We start from the raw sequence: 16,523 nt of genomic DNA, 5'->3' as shown, positions 1-16,523 counted from the left end.
CGGGCCGGTGCATGGAGTTCATATATAACCGTCAGTCTACCGATGGCCCATACGCGCCCTCGTCCATCATCTTCACGCCAAAATGTCCATCTTCGGAGTTCTCGGATTCGTACTTTTCGGTGCCTCTGTCGTTGCCGGCTCCTTCTCGAGCCCACCTGCAGAGCTTTACTCAGCTCTAGTAGCCGAGAAGATACGGACCACTGCTCTCGTGCCCCCGAATCCGATGCAATATCCTCAATACACGGACCGTACGGTTGGAGAATGGCTTTACTTCAGCCCTGACACTTGGACCACAGGGTTCTTCCCTGCTACTCTCTACGCTATGTATGAGCGCGCGAAGTACTGTCACTGGGAAGCGGACAACGTTTCGGAATGGTTGACCTTGGGTCGTCAATGGGGTTCAGCAGAAATTCCTCTCGAGACCAATAACACGTTGCAGCACGATGTCGGTTTTGTCAGCTATCCGTTCATTGCCGAGTTGGAGGTGTGAGTAGTATTGCTTTCTGTGGCTGTACGGCTCATAGACTTATGAGGCGGTAGAGACCCAGGTAACCAGACGGCCATTACTGCTGTCAATCAGTTTGCAGCCGATCTGGCTGCACGGTTTAATCCGACTGTTGGGTGTACGAGAAGCTGGGACACGCCGAACCCCGTTGACTTCGAAGTATGTGTGCTTAAACTATTGTTGGTGCAGTGAACTTACATCCAATTCTCACCGAAGGTTATTATGGACAACATGATGAATCTCGAAGTGAGAGATGAACCAACTCCGACAATTTTAGGAACTAACAGCCTTCGTAGCTCTTCTTTGTGTCTGAGGCTCTGACAGGCAACCGGACTTTCGTTGACATGGCCATTTCGCATGCGAATAAAACAATGCAACACCATGTCCGTCCAGACGGTAAAGACTACCACTTGAAACCTTCTCGGTCGTGGCTAAGAGTTGTACAGGTTCTTCCTTCCACGTTGTCGAGTACAACGCTACAAGTGGCGACGTCATTGCTCGCTTTACAGCTCAAGGATATTCGAATTCGAGGTGAAAAATATTTGTTGCTGGTTCATTCGCCGTGCATGATTTCTAAGTGTCTCATAGCACGTGGAGCCGAGGTCAAGCCTGGGGGATATATGGCTTTGCGAACAGTACGTATAGCGTGATTTTATGCATAGCGCGATTGATGCCCCTACAGTGTACATGCATACCCACATTTTCGATTACTTGGAGACATCGCGGCACATGGCGTCTTATTTCCTCGCACATCTACCTGACGATGGCGTGGTACCATGGTGAGACACTGTGTTGCTGAGGATGGGACCCCGTGACTGAATTTTGAAAGGGATTTCAATGCCCCTCTGACGCCACCCAGACCCGCAGATTCCTCAGCAGCTATGGTCGCCGCCAATGGTCTGATACTGCTCGCTCAACAAGAGGCGTCGCTGATTCCGTCGAACACAACGGGATACAGTTACTACATCGAGGCTGCGGTAGAGGTACGTATTTATGCTGGTCGTAGTCACTGTGTACCCCTGAGAAGTGGTTCAATAGCTTTTGCGAGCTAACATCGAACTTGCGTGGCGTCCGTCGTGGCAGAGTTTGCTCGCGAATGGCACGGTGAACAATCCCGAGCACAACAACCTCACTGGCATTGTGTATGGTGCGTTTTACGTTGCATCATGCCTAATGCTACGCCTTATGCGTCATCTCTAGGCGACTATTACTTTGTGAAGGCTGGAAATGAGCTTCTGAATATGAACATCACGGCGTGCTAGTCGGCTCGAGTTTGTATTTCTACTACTCACGAACCCTCACAAATAGCTAAGTAGCTACGCTTGCTATTGCCGGTTTAACAATGTGGAGAATGCGTTGCTTGTTCTATAGCGGCAGTCCTGAGTGTACAGTGACCGCAGAGTGACTGACGACAGTAATCCGAGCGGCCATCAGGCGACCACTGTCCAGGTTCATCGTCCCAACGCCGAAAGCCGATGAGATCTGGTGGTAATGCTAAACACGTGGTCGGCGATCGAGATCGAGATCGTACCGACCCGTCATGTCTTACGACTGTCTTACGAATCCCACTCTGACCAAAACAACCATGTCCGGCGAGGTCTTCAACCCAAATCCCACAGTATTTGCCACAACTAAATCCGCTCGGTCTCTCCCTCCTGGTGTCAGACTGAACTCCCTCTGGCTCGATGATGGCGAGCACCGAGACGAAGAGTTGGATGACTCGAATGAGACCGAGGCAATAGATCAGGATGAGATTTTCGGTGAGTCACACATCCCTCACGTCGCAGTCTTCTGCGATGTCTGACGTTCTTTGTTTCAGAGCTCATACGCTCCATATCCGATCCCGAGCACCGAAACATGTCTCTCGAGCAGCTGGCGGTCGTCTCAGCCCCTCAGATCATGTTCGATGCGCGGAATCCAGACAGACTCACCGTCGAGTTCACTCCGACGGTGCCTCACTGCGGAATGAGCACCTTCATCGGTGAGTCACACTGTCTCTGATACGATCGTATCTAGATCTGACACCCGTGGTCATCGTAGGTCTTTCCATCCGCGTACGGTTGCTCCGGAGCCTGCCTCACCGATACAAGGTGGACATACGCGTGAAACCTGGGTCTCATCAAAGCGAGCATGCTTGTGAGTTATCTTGCCTCTTCAAGTATTGCGTCTAATATAAGGGCCAGTGAACAAGCAGCTCAATGACAAGGAGCGTGTCGCGGCCGCCTGGAGAACCCCGCGTTGTTGGAGGTCCTGGAGCAGTGTTTGTCGACTGTTGGGCAAGATGCCGATGTTGCCGCGGTGTAAGTTATGTACATCACTTCCATCCATGCACCTGCGCATCTGCTCCATGCGCAGTTCATGTTCATTTCTTGTTGGAGCGTGGAGCCATTCATTTTGTAGCCATAGGACGTGGTATATAGCGGTATTAACCTGGTGCATAACATTGCATATTGCATGAGAGGTATCTGAATCTACTATGAAACGAGCAGCGCACTGCGTGTATGTGATAAGACTGATGCTACAGATGGGGAGAATCGCGATGAGAGATCATAATGGCTACAGGAACGGTCGTGGTAGATGCGTGTGATACAAGGTGATTGTGTTCGAAAGCAGATATGCACGACAGCGCAAAAAGAGACGGGGGCTGGTTAGGAGGAACAGTATTTGGAATCGATGCCATGTTCTAGTCATGTATCAGACATGGTCGCTAGTCGTCCAGAGGAAGTCCCAGTCGATGGCGACTTCCGGAGCGCGCTTGGCGCACCAGCCGAGACCGAGCACGCGCTTGCACGCCTCGCGACAGCGGGCCTCTGGTCGCTGCGGTGGACGTCCCACATGCGGAAGGTGACGTGCCCGGCGGTGTGCACGATGACCTCGTCCTCCTCGGTGCCCCCGCAGATATATCCGGCGTTCCAGTGCTCCTTCTCGGAGTACACGCCGGCGTCGTCGGAGATGTAGATGTCGGAGTACTGAGTGATGTGTTTGTCGATGGCGGCGACGAGGGACGGACGGCGGGACTGCGTCATGCACACGTTTTGCATGATGCGATTTGTGAAGCCGGCGGAGAACGAGACGCGTCTGCAGTGCGCTGAGCGGTGGATACGCCCACGGAAGTCCGATGGGAGCCAGATAGTGATGTCCGCATTGGACGCGGAGTGGACCTCGAGCTGGAACTTGGTGGACCCGTCGGGAGGAAATTCGGCACTACGGCTGGGAGTCAGACACGGATCGCAGAGGATGAGACAGTTAGACGTACGACTTTGACTTTCATCGACTCTGCCCTCTCGCTTCTAACATACATAGATAAGCGATGGTCGAACGGTTGATTGCGGGCGCGATAATGCGGGAGTACGAGGGACACGTCGACTGGGCGGTGCTCCGTCTCAAGGGCGAAGTCCCATATCGAGTGGTCGCCAGCGCCGTGATATTTGACTCGATGCGAGCCAGTGGGTTGCTCAAGCAGGCATTCTGTGCCACAGTGGGATCTCAACTCCTGCAGAGTGGGGCATCACGATGAGCATGAATTTGACTGTTGGCCCGCCGATCGGACGTGTACTCACGGTAGAGGAGTGAAAACTAGACATTATGGCTGCGGTAGACAATATAGAACAGTGTAGGGGGAGAAAACGAAAAGTAGGGCGGAAGGGCGGCACGCGAGCTGTTGCATGCAGGGCAGGCCGGGGTGGCGGGCTATATATGTCCGGGGTGGCGGCGTTCAGTAGGGCGCATTGTGCCGGAATAGGCAGTCCTTGTGTTACGGTTGCTCGGCTCAACGCAGCCATGTGGTTCTTCTTCTCCGATACCGTTCTGATTGGACTGACTCAGTGCCCGGTCCGTTGTCAAACAATTGCCTGGGAACGAGTCAAACTATCCCAACAATAAGACGACCCAACAGACACCGACTGTCCTCCGTGGGACGCAAACTCGGATGCACGCTGAGTCCAAAAGGTAGTCACGCCCAAACCACGCCCTCTCGTGGACAGATGACTGTTCGGAATCGAATTCAAAATTTGACTACAAATCCGTGCCACGCCGCGGGGCGCGACGTCTTGCCCGCGACAAAGGCGGAACACATGTCGGGCGGTCTTGGAGCCAGCGTGTAATGCACGATGCACAGTAGACTGAGGCGCACAGCGGCAGGTGGGTTCTGTCAATAGACTGTTATGGAGCTAGATGAAGCTAATGTCCAAATCCGGTGCACAAAGAGAAACAAGATTTTTATTTGGTCAGCAGCAGAGAGCGTCCCTTTGCACATTGACATATGTGGGTAGCACAGCGGTGCGCAAATACTACGCCGGGCTACTACGGTGCCCGTGCGTGCGACTACGGTAGTTGCATCATGAGGACAATGTCACAGTTGAATGTCCCCAAGAAGACAAAGATGACCCACTTGTATGCCGGCAAAATGGTATGTCTCCCAGAGACGCTTGATCCTGTTTGTTGGACGCAGTTGTTCGAAAGATTGAATGGTGGCATTGAAAGGTGTGGATTTGTCGCCGTCCGGACACGTCGCAGCTGCCGCCATACCCGTGATCCAGCTGAGACTCAACGTTCGGTCAAGGGCCGGGGACAGATGCAACAGAAGGCAACATCGTGATGAAGCCCGACAGTAGACATTATAATGGGGTACAGCCCGCTGGACGCTAGCTGAAATATCTAGCAAGCAGTCAGAACGTAGGCGGCGACCGGACATTGGCATAGAAACAACACAGGCGCACCGAAGCGACATTCCTCTACGCATGGCTGCCTGTGGGCGGGTTTGCTTCGTCGCTAGCTTGAACGGTCTCAGAGGGAAGCAACTGCGCCTTTTTGGACATTGAATTTTGAATTTTGTGCACTTACTGGATGGAGGACTGCCGACAGTGCGGCCCGTATTGACGGACTAATGGGGAAATTAACTTGCCTTATGAAGTCGAGGACGAATCCAGCCGTTCCGCGAGGCACGTGCTCATGTATACAACGCGTTTTCGGCTGCAGCGCCAAGCGTGGCGCGTTTCTCCTCGTCCTCGACGTGCCCGATCTTGTTTGTGCTGCCACGCACCTCAGCCTCCTTGTTCCTTCACAATGCCGCCAAAGGTCTGGAGTGGCTAAGTAGCCGTGTACAACATGTTGATCTCATCTTCCCCTGACAGCGCAAACGGGCGGACGATGCTGCGTCGGAGGCGAGCAGCACGTCTACACGAGCCACCCGCGCCTCTGCGCGCGCAGCCAGGAGTAGGACAGCCACGGTTGAGACCGAGGGGACGCCTGGAGCAGACGTGCCCGACGCTGTTGAGGTGAGTTTGCCGGCAGCATCTGAACAGCATCCCCCATCCGCCTGTCGTCAGACTGCCCCGCAGGCGAAGCGCACCCGGAAGGCTGCAGGACCACGGACGCAAGCAAAAGGCGCGGTGGCAGTGAAGTGAGTCTGCTGAGCGTCGACCACGTCCGAAGAGCAACCCTAACCATACACACCCAGCACCCAGGAGGTGATGCCCGGTTCCCTTCCCGAGCTATTTACGGCTAATTACGTACGTCCAGCCACGGTCCGACGCCAGGTGAGTACTGCCTCCAGCCTCCTGTCTCCTTCTGTCGTGCGGGCAGTCGGGCAAGTTACAGAGTACGTCCGATACCAGCCACCCTCGTTCTCGTCGGTGTTCCCGAGCCTGGTGCAGAACTTGGTTGAGCACGACCCGCCTTGCCGTCACGTGGCAGCATCTACTACGTTTCATGAAGGTGTCATCCTTTCTGTGCTGCATTCCTCACAAACATGTCCATAGAACACAGGAGGCAGCGTCAGCTCCCGTTACAAAACCCGCAAAGCCTACGAAATCATCCGAACCAGGTCCATACTCTGCCGCGTCTGCCACATCCCTCTTCAGCTCGTATGCCGACCCGGATGATCCAACTGTCGTAGGCCCAGAGGGCTTCGAGCGACTCTGTTCGGATGCCGACATTTCATTGGAAGGTGCTCTGCCTCTCATTCTAGCATGGCAGCTGCAAGCTAGTGAGATGGCGAAGATCAGCAAAAGTGAATGGGAGAAGGCAACGACAGATCTCCGGTATGGGTTAACTTATTGTGGAAGCTCGCTCGTCCTTCTCATGGTCGAACATCAGAATCTCGAGTCTGCCAGCGCTTTCCGCCGCTCTCCATGACCTAGAAGACCTCCTACTCTTGAACAAACCAGCGTTGAGGCCGTCAGCGCAGGTTCCTGCCCCGGCGAAGAAGAAGCCAACTGCGTCGTCCGCTCCTTCTGATCCTTACAATCGCTCTCGATACTACGGGTATGCCTCAGACACGAAGAAAGCCTTCAACGAGCTTTATGCCTTCTGCTTCGCGCTCGCGAAGCCACCGTGAGTCTACCATTATGGCACGAGCATCAGAGGACTAATGTAATATCCAGAGGAGCAAGAAATATTGACATGGATGTCAGTTGTGACCGACTTATTGTTAAAGGTTTCCACTGCTAACGACTTCTATAATCTCTGGCAGACTGCGAGCGCCTTTTGGTCGGTGTTGTTGGTACCCAAACACCCTCTGATGTCCGATATTCTTCGATTCATCAATGTAAGTATGATCAATCGAGAAGTGACCGGGCCAAACTGACACACATCCGTGCAGGAGAGGGGTACGTACAAAGGCGTGAACAAGGACCTATGGAGCATGGTTCGTGTATATACCATTCACTGTGGACGTGCATCGGTCCACGCCAGACAGGCAACTGACGTGACTGTCGTTGTTACCTATAGACACTGGAGTTCGTCCGTGTGGTCCGGCCTGATCTATCTAACTATGATCCAGAGGGGGTATGTGTCGTTCATTTAATTGTGAATGCTTTCGACGTTACTTATGTATATGATGCGTGTGCAGGCCTGGCCGACCTTACTGGACGACTTCGTCACCTGGAAGAACAGTAATAGCGCAGGTGTAGATGCCCCTATACAAGTCGATGCATAGGACGTACCCTACGTCCTTTAGACTCACGCGAACAGTACATCTATAGAGTAACTGACCTCATAATGCTCCCATGTCACTATCACTGCAGCTGGCTTTTACTCGTTTCTATCTAATCCGTTTCTGAGGCCTTTAAATGTCCGTATCGTCCTGCACTTTCGAATTAATTGCAATTGCCTGGACATCATCCGCAAGACCTGTTCACACAGAAAGCACTTCTGACCTCCAAATCAACTACACATGCACATATCCGCGAAGCAACCGCGAAGCCTTGTTCGCTCAATGAGTCGGTACTTATGATATTTACTAGTCAGTGTATACGATGGTAACAAATGCAGTACTTATCTAATTACTGACTTATTGAGCGAATCATAACCCTACAGTAACAGCGACGGTACTTACTTCCCACGCTTCTTCGCTCCTACTCTCATCCTTGCTTTCCAAACGAAATGTCTAGCAGAGCAGGCGGGCTCTACGGAGGCATTCAGTTCTCCTCTGTGAAGGCATTCAGCACTTCCGCTGGTCCACACGACGCTCAGGGGCCCACCGATGCACCAGCCCACGACAGAGGCCTCGCGCCTTCCGCCTCGCCCTCAAGCGAACAAGTACCGCCGACCACCAGCGTGCCCGACACGGCGTCGAGCACTAATGCTGCCACCGATGGAAGCTCGGTGAAAGCCACAGCCGGTATCTCTCCCTCTATGCAGCATTGGCGTTGTAGAGCTCGTTTATTCACGAACCCGTCGTCCATGCTATCCCTCAACCTCAATATTCGATGATCCACTGGACCTGTCCCGTCATCGCCAGGATGGTCTGCAAGCCTCGCCTTTGCACCCGTGCGCCGCAATCCGGTCCAGAAAGCAAGGGCACCTGCGGCGCGGCTCCCTGTGGGCGCTGCGGTCGCCGCAACACAAGCGTCCTCCGCCGCCGCATCGTCGACCGCAACCATCTCAAGCACCGCCGTCGTCTTCGCCCCGCCGTCCCTTGTCGAACAATCGAAGATAGAAGAGGCGCCAGCGACCTCTCAGCCACAGGCTCAAGGTTGGGGCAAGAAGGTCAAGCCGCCGTCCATGATTCTCGACGAGGATATCAACGGATTCAAGGCTCAGCGAGGTGAACGGCGTGGAGGCGGAAAGAAGAAAGGGCGAAAGGTATGCAGACAATATTGGTTGTAAGGGAGAACTCCCGGCTGATCTATAGCAGAACAAGAACGCACCTGTCATCGCTGTATGGGACCCCTCGGAGGCCTACGACTCCATGCGCCCCAATGACTACAACGAATATAAGAACTGGAAGAGGCGGGAGCGCGAAGAAAGACGAGAACAGATGATAGCAGAAAGACGACGTGCGGAAGAGCGAAAACGAGTGCGGCGGAGCAGTAGCTATTCCGACAGCTATGGCAGCGGCTCTGAGGATGAGCGGCCCCGTAAAGCAGGTGTGTGACTTGGTTGTCGTGACATGTCTTTCTGCGGCAATCGTGATCTCATTATATGCAGGGCGATTCGAGGAGCCGGAAGAAGACTACGATGGTCCTCGCGGTCTAGGTAGTGCTGTCCCGCCCGTCCCGCCTCCAGTTGCGGTTGACGTCAACCTTACGGGTGACGAGGCCTATCAGCGACGTCTTGCGATGTCGATGGGTATTCGTCCACCAGCAGCACCAGCAGCACCAGCAGCCCTGGCACCTATTTTAGCACCACCGGTGTCTGTATTCACACCCCCGACACCTGCGTTCGCACCCCTGGTAACCGGATTCACCCCGTCGGCCTCTAATACGCCTCCGCCAGCAGCAACTCCGCCAACAATACCAGTGTCCTCTATTCCACCGCTCAGCCGTTCGGCCCCATCGTTGGTTACAACAGACGACGACGAGATCGACATACCAGGTCTTAGTATTCCGCCTTCTGTTCCAGTTTTTCAAGCTGTGGATACCGGAGAAGATGCCTTTCTTCGTCGTGCCGCGATGTCACAAATGGGTGCACAGCCAGGGCCGCTTTCTGAACCAGAACGTCCGTCGCCATCGCTCGCCTATAACCCCTTCGCTCCCCCTTCCTCTGTACCGCCGCCACCTGCACCTGTCCCAATCGGGCTATCTGAGGACAAGGTTCGCAGCAGCCGGGAGGCTGCCGCAGCGATCGCCGCCAAACTACGCGCTTTGGCACCGCCTGCTGGGTCTACGGACCCTTCCTCCTCTGCATCTCCGACGGTGGAGGAAGCTCTACAGAAAAGGTGCGTGCCTTTATGTAGTTCATCGGATTGAATCTGACTAGCTGAGCAGACCCGATCCTCATGGATTTGCCGCACGTCTCATGGCTAAATGGGGACACAAAGAGGGCCAGGGCCTTGGTGCTGACGGTAGCGGGATAGTGCATGCCCTTACCGTCGAGCAAGTTGCGGGAGGCAAGGGCAAAGGCAAGGACGCCGGTAAACCTTCTGGTCCTGGATCGAAGATGGGGAAGATCGTGAACCTCAATGAGGACGCGAAGACTCGCGAAGATCGTGAACGGTTCGGAGAGCCGAGTCGTGTTGTGGTGCTTACCAACATGGTTGGCCCTGAAGACGTGGAAGATGAGGATCTCAGGGACGATATAGGTTGGTCGTCGTTGTGATCATGTAGCTGGCGTATGATCGCTGACAGCGTCTCCTTAGGCGGCGAGTGCTCCAAGAATGGCACAGTCGAGCGAGTAATCGTGCACCCCGTGTATCCTTCTCCGGACGACCCCGATGATGCAGTCCGCATCTTCGTGCTATTTGCCGGTCCCGTTGGGGCTTGGAAGACCGTGAGAGAGCTTGACGGCCGGTACTTTGGTGGGCGGAAGGTTAGGGCGCGATATTTTCCTGAGGCTCGCTTCAACCAGTTCGACTTCGATGCTACGTTGTAATGGACTGTAGCACAGACTTGGCACAGACCAGGATATAAGTAGTGATGTTTCTATTGACTTTCTTGGGTAATATATCCGCACACGTCCGCGTCCGCTACGCGGCGCAGCTGGCCTAAGTAAGACATCACAGCTACCGCAGGCCTGAGTGAGCTTCAGGTAAGTACCTGCGTCGTGTCTGCAAAGAGAGCACGAGGATGGGTCTATGTTATCATTATTACGTGTGTATTAATGCTGCAGGTCGGTAGCATCGGTCCTCTATCATGGTATGGCGAGAATCAAGCTCGCTGTGTCACTCCAATGGGTTCCATCTCAATGTCGGATGTTTGTGCAGGTCCATCGTCTCCGTTGTCAACGTGGTCTTCATCCTCATGGTCGATCTCGTCGATGTCATGGACGAGCGACCCGCCGATATTGCCTAGCACTCGCGAGGAGTGAATGTCGGACATCTGTGACGGGCTTGAGGCCGTTTCGGGCATCAGGGCGACTTTGCGGAGGTTGAGGAAGAAACGTGAGATGATGATGGATTGAAGTCTGGGTTGATGAATATAAGAATGAGTGACCGATCAGTGCATTTGACTGAGAGTGAAGACATACGTATAGGTATGCGGTGTTGTGAAGCTGTTGCTCTGAAAAGGTGATACCGCACTCGTAAAGCAAGGGAATGGGACGTGATTTGATTATGCCTACCTTGAGCTGATTCAGTACACCGTTGAGAATGAGAAGCACAATGATGATACTTCCCAACTCTTCGTCAATATTGTCGTCTGAATGTTCTCAATAACCAACTTACCTACCTGAAGTAGATTGTACCTGACGAACAGATAGCTCAGCCGTGCACGTCTCCAAGATTGAATGACCACTTACCGTCTCTGAGTATAAGTGTCGTCGTTGGAAGCTTGAAATTCAGGCGACGAGCTGTTCGCTTGAAACCGTGCGCGGCGTGCCAGGTCGTCACCAATACCAAGACTCAGCCACGGTCGAAGATGCTTGACCTGTGAACCGCACTGCGAGGTAAACAATTATATGAACACCATCTTAACACTGACAAACGAGCTAGCAGGGACTTTCGTACCTATCCTGTATGGCAATTCTTGTCAGTACTATCGCTGCATCAATGCTAGAGGACGACGAACGCTTGTAAGACGGCGCTGGAGTTGGCCCATAGCAACGCACAACCGACTGGAGAGGGTACGGTAATCCTGATTATTCCGAAGGCCTTGTACTGCTACCGATGCATCAACGCTCAAAATCGCCCGCGAAAGCCTGAGCTGAAGCGTACGCACAATGTCTATCCCGGTTCCCACAAGAGATAATGTGATGATACCTGCAGGAATCCTTGCCGACCGACCATTGATGGCATAGGCACGTAGCGCGGAGATAGCTGCCAGAACATATCTGTGTATCCAAATAGTACGGAGCGGTCGAAATCTGCGGCTGACCTCCAACACTGGCGTGGAAACTCGCCGCAGCGATGTTCAATATCATGTCGGGAACGTAGCCACTGGGTGTATGCTTTGCGTAAGTATAGCTGTGAGTCTGCTGTCTAAGGGTGGGCCAAACCCCTGAGAAGTTGAGATGACGTTAACCAAGGTCAAGTGACACACGTGTATTGACCCTCACTTTACAGCTAGTCGTTGAAAGTATTGCCGTATACATCCAGAGGTAAACGAGAGCAGATACCTGCATCAGCAAGCATAGCCCAGATGCGATCGATACCCGTCGTCCCCAGCAGAGCTCTACTTCTTGTCCGATGGTGAGGGCGCGATCGTACATGAAAAGCGCTCCGAACAACATCCAGATCTGCGATGGCATTGTACTCTATGCACGTACTCACCACATGCGATACAGCGGTGTGACTCCGAGTCCAGACCAAGCTGACACTACTGGCAGTTACCACCAGAAGAATCCACATGATTGGAACAAACTCACCCCATGTCTCGGGCAATGGCAAAATCTTGCTGAGTGACGTTTGTCGTCGCCATGTTATGGACACGAAAACGCGTACAAGACATGGTCCCAGAGGTCACGCATTTAAGTACGACGGATAGTCGGCTCGTCGGGCTGGTGGAACCACTGGGATGATCACGGGATACAGTTTGGACCGGACCCATTGCATAATGATGCTGCGCGGCGCCGCAGCCATCCAGTACGCAATGTGTTATTGCTTGTTCCAGTCCGCACACCTTCTGTGGAACTGGCACCGTCCAATGGGCACACGACGCACACCTGAAACGCAAGTTCGGTCAACTTATCGGAGAGAGACAAGAACTCGTATGATCATAAATTGTCAGCGCCGCGGCCACCTTTAGCTCATTGATGATTGACAAACACAGCGTGGCCCAATTGCGCCGCTCAGATGTAGCATTCGGGAGGCGCAGCAGGTGGTCGTAGGTCCGCCCCGTAGCCGTCTGAGTCCCGGGCTGAAATTCTCACTGGATGTCTGTTGGGCATGTTGACAATGTATCAAGATATTGATTGATACCGGACATCGTGCGTTGGGAAGGCACTGGCAGCGGTGCCGCAGCCTCCACATGCCTTCAGGACGATCTAAACGAACGCCGGGCAGTAGTACTATTAGCACTCGTAACATCAATCCTATCAGCCAGCATAGAATATTGACGCACCCTAAAAGGACATCCAGTTAACGTTGGAAGCGGAAGCCTGAGCCTGAGGCAACATAGAGCCGCCAGGTTTCGCCTTGCCTTTCCGCCAACACGGTCACGTGGACGTGTACACAAGCATAACTCCGAGTCGCGCGTCAATGCCACCAGGAAATATCTCGGCACTCCAGCAAAACATACATGCACATACGTACGTACACACAACATCAAGTCTACAGATGACAGTATACGGCATTACAATCCTCCAAACCCCAAAAATGTAACACAACCATCAAAGACGGCTATGTAGCCCCAAAGTCTGCATACTAATCACTCAGCTGGGTTCAGCACATGGTTAACCAAATACCACACCCACCATGGCAGACCGATGAAGCAGAGGGCACCATCAAACGGCCTTCGCATCCGCGCCCAGATGCTTCTGCTTCAATGCCAGCGAGGCGTTGAGATCAGGTGAGAATCCGGAGTTTGCCATGTTCTCCATCGCTATGCCCCCAACAGACTTGACACCCCAATTGTCGTTCGAACATAGCGAGCTGTCATTTACCTCATCTTCGCCGACGTATCCGTCGGACCCAAAGACAAGCGAACCCTCGAGTGTGCCTACGAAGCGTGAGAGGGAGACGTGGATCTGGGAGTGACCGCTGGGCATCGTTTCCGGCGATGCGGCTTGTCGAAGGTCGATGTAGAAGTGCGACATGCAGGAGGTCTGCAAGCTGAACATAAAGCCTGTCAGAGCGACGTCGACATAGTGCACGGCATCAGTCAAGACGCACACATAGGTCAAAGACGCGATCGAGACATCTGTCTAAACACGACCATTAGTTCAAGGGGAATTCTGCTTCCACGTGGACTTCAGACTTACGTCTACGATCTCCAATATGGCGTTGAGGACGAGCAGGAGGAAAATCACGCTACGGTGAAAGAATATTAGAGGTGTCTACATGAGATCAACGGTATCATATTACCCGAAGTAGACCGTCCCTGTACGCGCAACGATGGGTTACTGCTACTAGACAAGAGAGCCCGTAGTCCACTCACCGTCCCGGAGCAACATTCCGCTGACAGAAGTCCTCATACTTGAGCTGTCCGTCGCTCTTCTTGCCCTGTACGTAGCACGCCAGGTAGCTACCAAGACAAGAGCCTCAGCAACAGCGGCACATATGAGTCCAGCAATCTTCACTATTCAACGGGGCGCAAGCAATTAGCATTTTGACAGAAGCTCCTAGCGTTGAAGGCTAGATCCTTACATCCACTGTAATGTAAATTAGGGCAAGTCAACGCGGCGCTGAAGTGTATAACTTACTGCTGGACATCCGGGCGCATGCTGGACAGAAGAAGGCAGCCGACGGGAGGTGGTGCTCGCAGCTTGTACAAACTACAGGCGTTGTACTGAAGGCAATGTTCGGTCAGTGTCAGACAGGTATCTGTGGCGATTACTTACAAAGTCGTACAGCGTGTAAGTCAAGAAGAGAAGTAAGATGGCCGAGGGCATCCCGAGCGTACGACCATTGATAGCGTATACACGCACTGCCGAAATGCCTATGGACGGACGTGAGCTTGTTCGCGGGGAGATAGAACTTGGAGGAGAGCACCTGCAATGGCCCAGCGAAACAATATCTTGGAGGAAATCTCAGTAATACCCACGATCATTCCACTGCAGACAACGAAGTTCAACGAAATTGGTCGAGAACGTAACATCCATGATACTCAACGCCTGTTAGACTGTAAGCCAAGCTTGCATAGATCTAATGTCATATACTCACGTTGCAGCTTGTTGTAATGAGGAGAGCCACACCAGTACAGAGGGTAGTGAACATAGACACATGCATAATGCCGTACACTACGGAGGCTATGGACAACTTGCGTCGCCAAATGAGCTCGACCTCTTGATCGAAAATGAGGCATCGTTCATAAACGTAAAGAGCTGAATATCGGAGGATACGTCAAATGCATATGCAGATTTACTTCACTCAAGACTCACTGCAAGCCACGGCGAGGATGCAATTTGCTATATATCTGTGCGCGCACGTCAGATGTAGTCGTGGTAGCCTGTAGAGCTAGGTAAATGCAACCTACGAGGCATTGAGTGCAGTGATAGCCTGTTCCGTGGTTGACGACATAGTGTCGGGTCACCGCCTGTGTAGTCCCGAGTGCGGGCACAGGATGCGCATCGCCCAGGCAAGAACCAACGGATGACAGGCAAAGGGATTGATATACCCTGTCGAGATGATCTGTGCACGAGTGGGCGGAGGAACGGACGTTGCTCGTGCACAACGTGTCGTCTAGAAGTACACTGTGGATGCCGGGGGCGCAATCCCGCCTTTTCTGATCGAGCCGCTTGCAATCAAATTATCAGCGCATACTTCAATTTTCGGAATGTACCGTCATGCGGATGGGGCTGTTGAATGTTCTATCAGTGTTAGCAGCCCCACGCTGATGTGGATGACCTACCGGCGAGCTTGCCGGCGAGTGGCATTTCTACTTGACTGCCTTGCTGGGCCCCGACCGACTCGAAGTCTCATACTGCACTGGCACCTTATGCCAATGCCTTGCCACGGTGTATCTCACTGCCAGGCCCACTGCTCAAAGACTGAGTGCTGAGTCGCAAACGTTAACCGCCCTGCGACACTGAGGTGGGCGATCATCTGAATCGGGACCAAATTTGGCTAGGCCGCCCGCGCCATGCGCTTTCCCCGGACAGTGGAAATCTTGGTTCATATCTTGGTGCCACAGTGGCTTCTGGCCAAGGCACGACCATTTGGTCAATATTGACAGTACATAATACTATGACATAGTACTGGCAGTACATTGATCAGGTTCCAAGCCCCACGTGCACGGCGATAAGCACTGCACTCACAGACGGTTCTGCACCTTGTTGCGCCCGGGCCTTCGACGCTTCTTCCCAGTGTTTCCGCGTGCTAGTTACACTACTTAACTACACAGGCCATGCATTCCGTTGATTTCATGCGCATGCTCGGCCTGCATCGACATCACTCGCATGGTCTCCTGGTATACGCGAACTCACATGAGAAACACGCTCAACATGGGTCGATGGTCGAGGCGTGCATTCGTGTGGTCAGGATTGAAGAAGCATATGAGAGAGAAGCAAAACTCGCCCTCGATCATGAGCAGGAACATCACGGTGACCCAAGGGATCTCCGGAATCGCGTTCCGGGGAAGCAACTAGGGGAGGAGGCACCTTGCGGTGATCCCTGCGCGCGTGCTCACCGGCCTGGTATCCACAAGTGGTAAGTTATCCATGGATCGCCAGATCGCCTCGCTATGCGCTCTTCGTCGTATGAGGTCTCGGGACAACAGGCGCCGATACCCGGATACTACGTCTCTTGATGAGCCAACACCATGGCGATGTCACAAGCATCCAGTCCTCTCTCCGGATGCAGTCCGGATCTTATCCTTCTTCGTGCACAACGAGTACTGCGAACGTACGTTGGCTGTCTTGAAGAGGGGGGGGCATTGCATTGAGAGTGACTCGCGAGTATCCATGCGACGTATACGATACGTCCCGATTCTGCTGCATGGCGCTGACGTTTGTGCGTTGGATCGTTGTAAATGAAGACCATGAT

At 53.3% G+C, this 16,523-nt stretch overlaps 8 protein-coding genes across 8 annotated transcripts; 4 read left to right on the top strand and 4 right to left on the bottom strand.

Annotated features, from left to right (window-relative positions):
• Positions 1–82: 82 nt before the first annotated feature.
• Positions 83–1,767, top strand: B0H18DRAFT_869499 (d-4,5 unsaturated-glucuronyl hydrolase-like protein; the record flags this gene model as incomplete). Its single annotated transcript, XM_048040027.1, has 10 exons — positions 83–486; positions 541–664; positions 722–751; positions 802–901; positions 952–1,036; positions 1,094–1,144; positions 1,168–1,284; positions 1,335–1,488; positions 1,544–1,652; positions 1,706–1,767. The coding sequence occupies 10 exons, from the start codon at positions 83–85 to the stop codon at positions 1,765–1,767; spliced, it is 1,236 nt and encodes a 411-aa protein (XP_047898818.1).
• A 323-nt stretch (positions 1,768–2,090) lies between these two features.
• On the top strand, positions 2,091–2,809 carry B0H18DRAFT_1114781 (uncharacterized protein; the record flags this gene model as incomplete). Its single annotated transcript, XM_048033166.1, has 4 exons — positions 2,091–2,265; positions 2,325–2,486; positions 2,546–2,641; positions 2,715–2,809. The coding sequence occupies 4 exons, from the start codon at positions 2,091–2,093 to the stop codon at positions 2,807–2,809; spliced, it is 528 nt and encodes a 175-aa protein (XP_047898817.1).
• A 390-nt stretch (positions 2,810–3,199) lies between these two features.
• B0H18DRAFT_1082689 (uncharacterized protein) lies at positions 3,200–4,089 on the bottom strand (the record flags this gene model as incomplete). The annotated part of the gene is made up of 4 exons (XM_048031568.1): positions 3,200–3,313; positions 3,334–3,678; positions 3,762–3,973; positions 4,062–4,089. The coding sequence occupies 4 exons, from the start codon at positions 4,087–4,089 to the stop codon at positions 3,200–3,202; spliced, it is 699 nt and encodes a 232-aa protein (XP_047898816.1).
• A 2,016-nt stretch (positions 4,090–6,105) lies between these two features.
• On the top strand, positions 6,106–7,622 carry B0H18DRAFT_979187 (Cullin binding-domain-containing protein). The gene is made up of 7 exons (XM_048044372.1): positions 6,106–6,546; positions 6,602–6,838; positions 6,889–6,913; positions 6,978–7,052; positions 7,107–7,151; positions 7,235–7,291; positions 7,356–7,622. Exons 1-7 carry the CDS (start codon positions 6,215–6,217, stop codon positions 7,440–7,442), a joined length of 858 nt encoding a protein of 285 aa, XP_047898815.1. The 5' UTR covers positions 6,106–6,214; the 3' UTR covers positions 7,443–7,622.
• A 226-nt stretch (positions 7,623–7,848) lies between these two features.
• On the top strand, positions 7,849–10,428 carry B0H18DRAFT_979183 (uncharacterized protein). The gene is made up of 6 exons (XM_048044371.1): positions 7,849–8,126; positions 8,247–8,590; positions 8,643–8,874; positions 8,936–9,665; positions 9,715–10,028; positions 10,086–10,428. Exons 1-6 carry the CDS (start codon positions 7,889–7,891, stop codon positions 10,316–10,318), a joined length of 2,091 nt encoding a protein of 696 aa, XP_047898814.1. The 5' UTR covers positions 7,849–7,888; the 3' UTR covers positions 10,319–10,428.
• A 507-nt stretch (positions 10,429–10,935) lies between these two features.
• B0H18DRAFT_494013 (uncharacterized protein) lies at positions 10,936–11,957 on the bottom strand. The gene is made up of 7 exons (XM_048038297.1): positions 11,939–11,957; positions 11,758–11,880; positions 11,602–11,699; positions 11,448–11,540; positions 11,183–11,240; positions 11,109–11,128; positions 10,936–11,054 (listed from the first exon to the last, which is right to left on the bottom strand). The coding sequence occupies exons 2-6, from the start codon at positions 11,801–11,803 to the stop codon at positions 11,109–11,111; spliced, it is 315 nt and encodes a 104-aa protein (XP_047898813.1). The 5' UTR covers positions 11,804–11,880; positions 11,939–11,957; the 3' UTR covers positions 10,936–11,054.
• On the bottom strand, positions 11,938–12,270 carry B0H18DRAFT_979175 (uncharacterized protein; the record flags this gene model as incomplete). Its single annotated transcript, XM_048044370.1, has 3 exons — positions 12,248–12,270; positions 12,149–12,198; positions 11,938–12,099 (listed from the first exon to the last, which is right to left on the bottom strand). Coding segments are annotated over exons 1-3 (209 nt in total), but the record flags the coding sequence as incomplete, so codon positions are not given.
• Positions 12,271–13,062: 792 nt separating this feature from the next.
• Positions 13,063–15,532, bottom strand: B0H18DRAFT_1207589 (uncharacterized protein). Its single transcript, XM_048036222.1, has 14 exons — positions 15,391–15,532; positions 15,016–15,337; positions 14,921–14,955; positions 14,701–14,863; positions 14,532–14,593; positions 14,381–14,478; positions 14,243–14,328; positions 14,187–14,191; positions 13,978–14,118; positions 13,905–13,920; positions 13,802–13,850; positions 13,713–13,744; positions 13,295–13,652; positions 13,063–13,237 (listed from the first exon to the last, which is right to left on the bottom strand). The coding sequence occupies exons 2-13, from the start codon at positions 15,057–15,059 to the stop codon at positions 13,325–13,327; spliced, it is 1,059 nt and encodes a 352-aa protein (XP_047898811.1). The 5' UTR covers positions 15,060–15,337; positions 15,391–15,532; the 3' UTR covers positions 13,063–13,237; positions 13,295–13,324.
• Between the last annotated feature and the right edge of the window lie 991 nt (positions 15,533–16,523).

This window comes from Fomitopsis serialis (assembly GCF_022376445.1).
Source record: "Fomitopsis serialis strain Sig1Antser10 chromosome Unknown B0H18scaffold_5, whole genome shotgun sequence".
Lineage (NCBI taxonomy): Eukaryota > Fungi > Basidiomycota > Agaricomycetes > Polyporales > Fomitopsidaceae > Fomitopsis > Fomitopsis serialis.
This window is presented reverse-complemented; position numbering and strand designations above follow the sequence as displayed.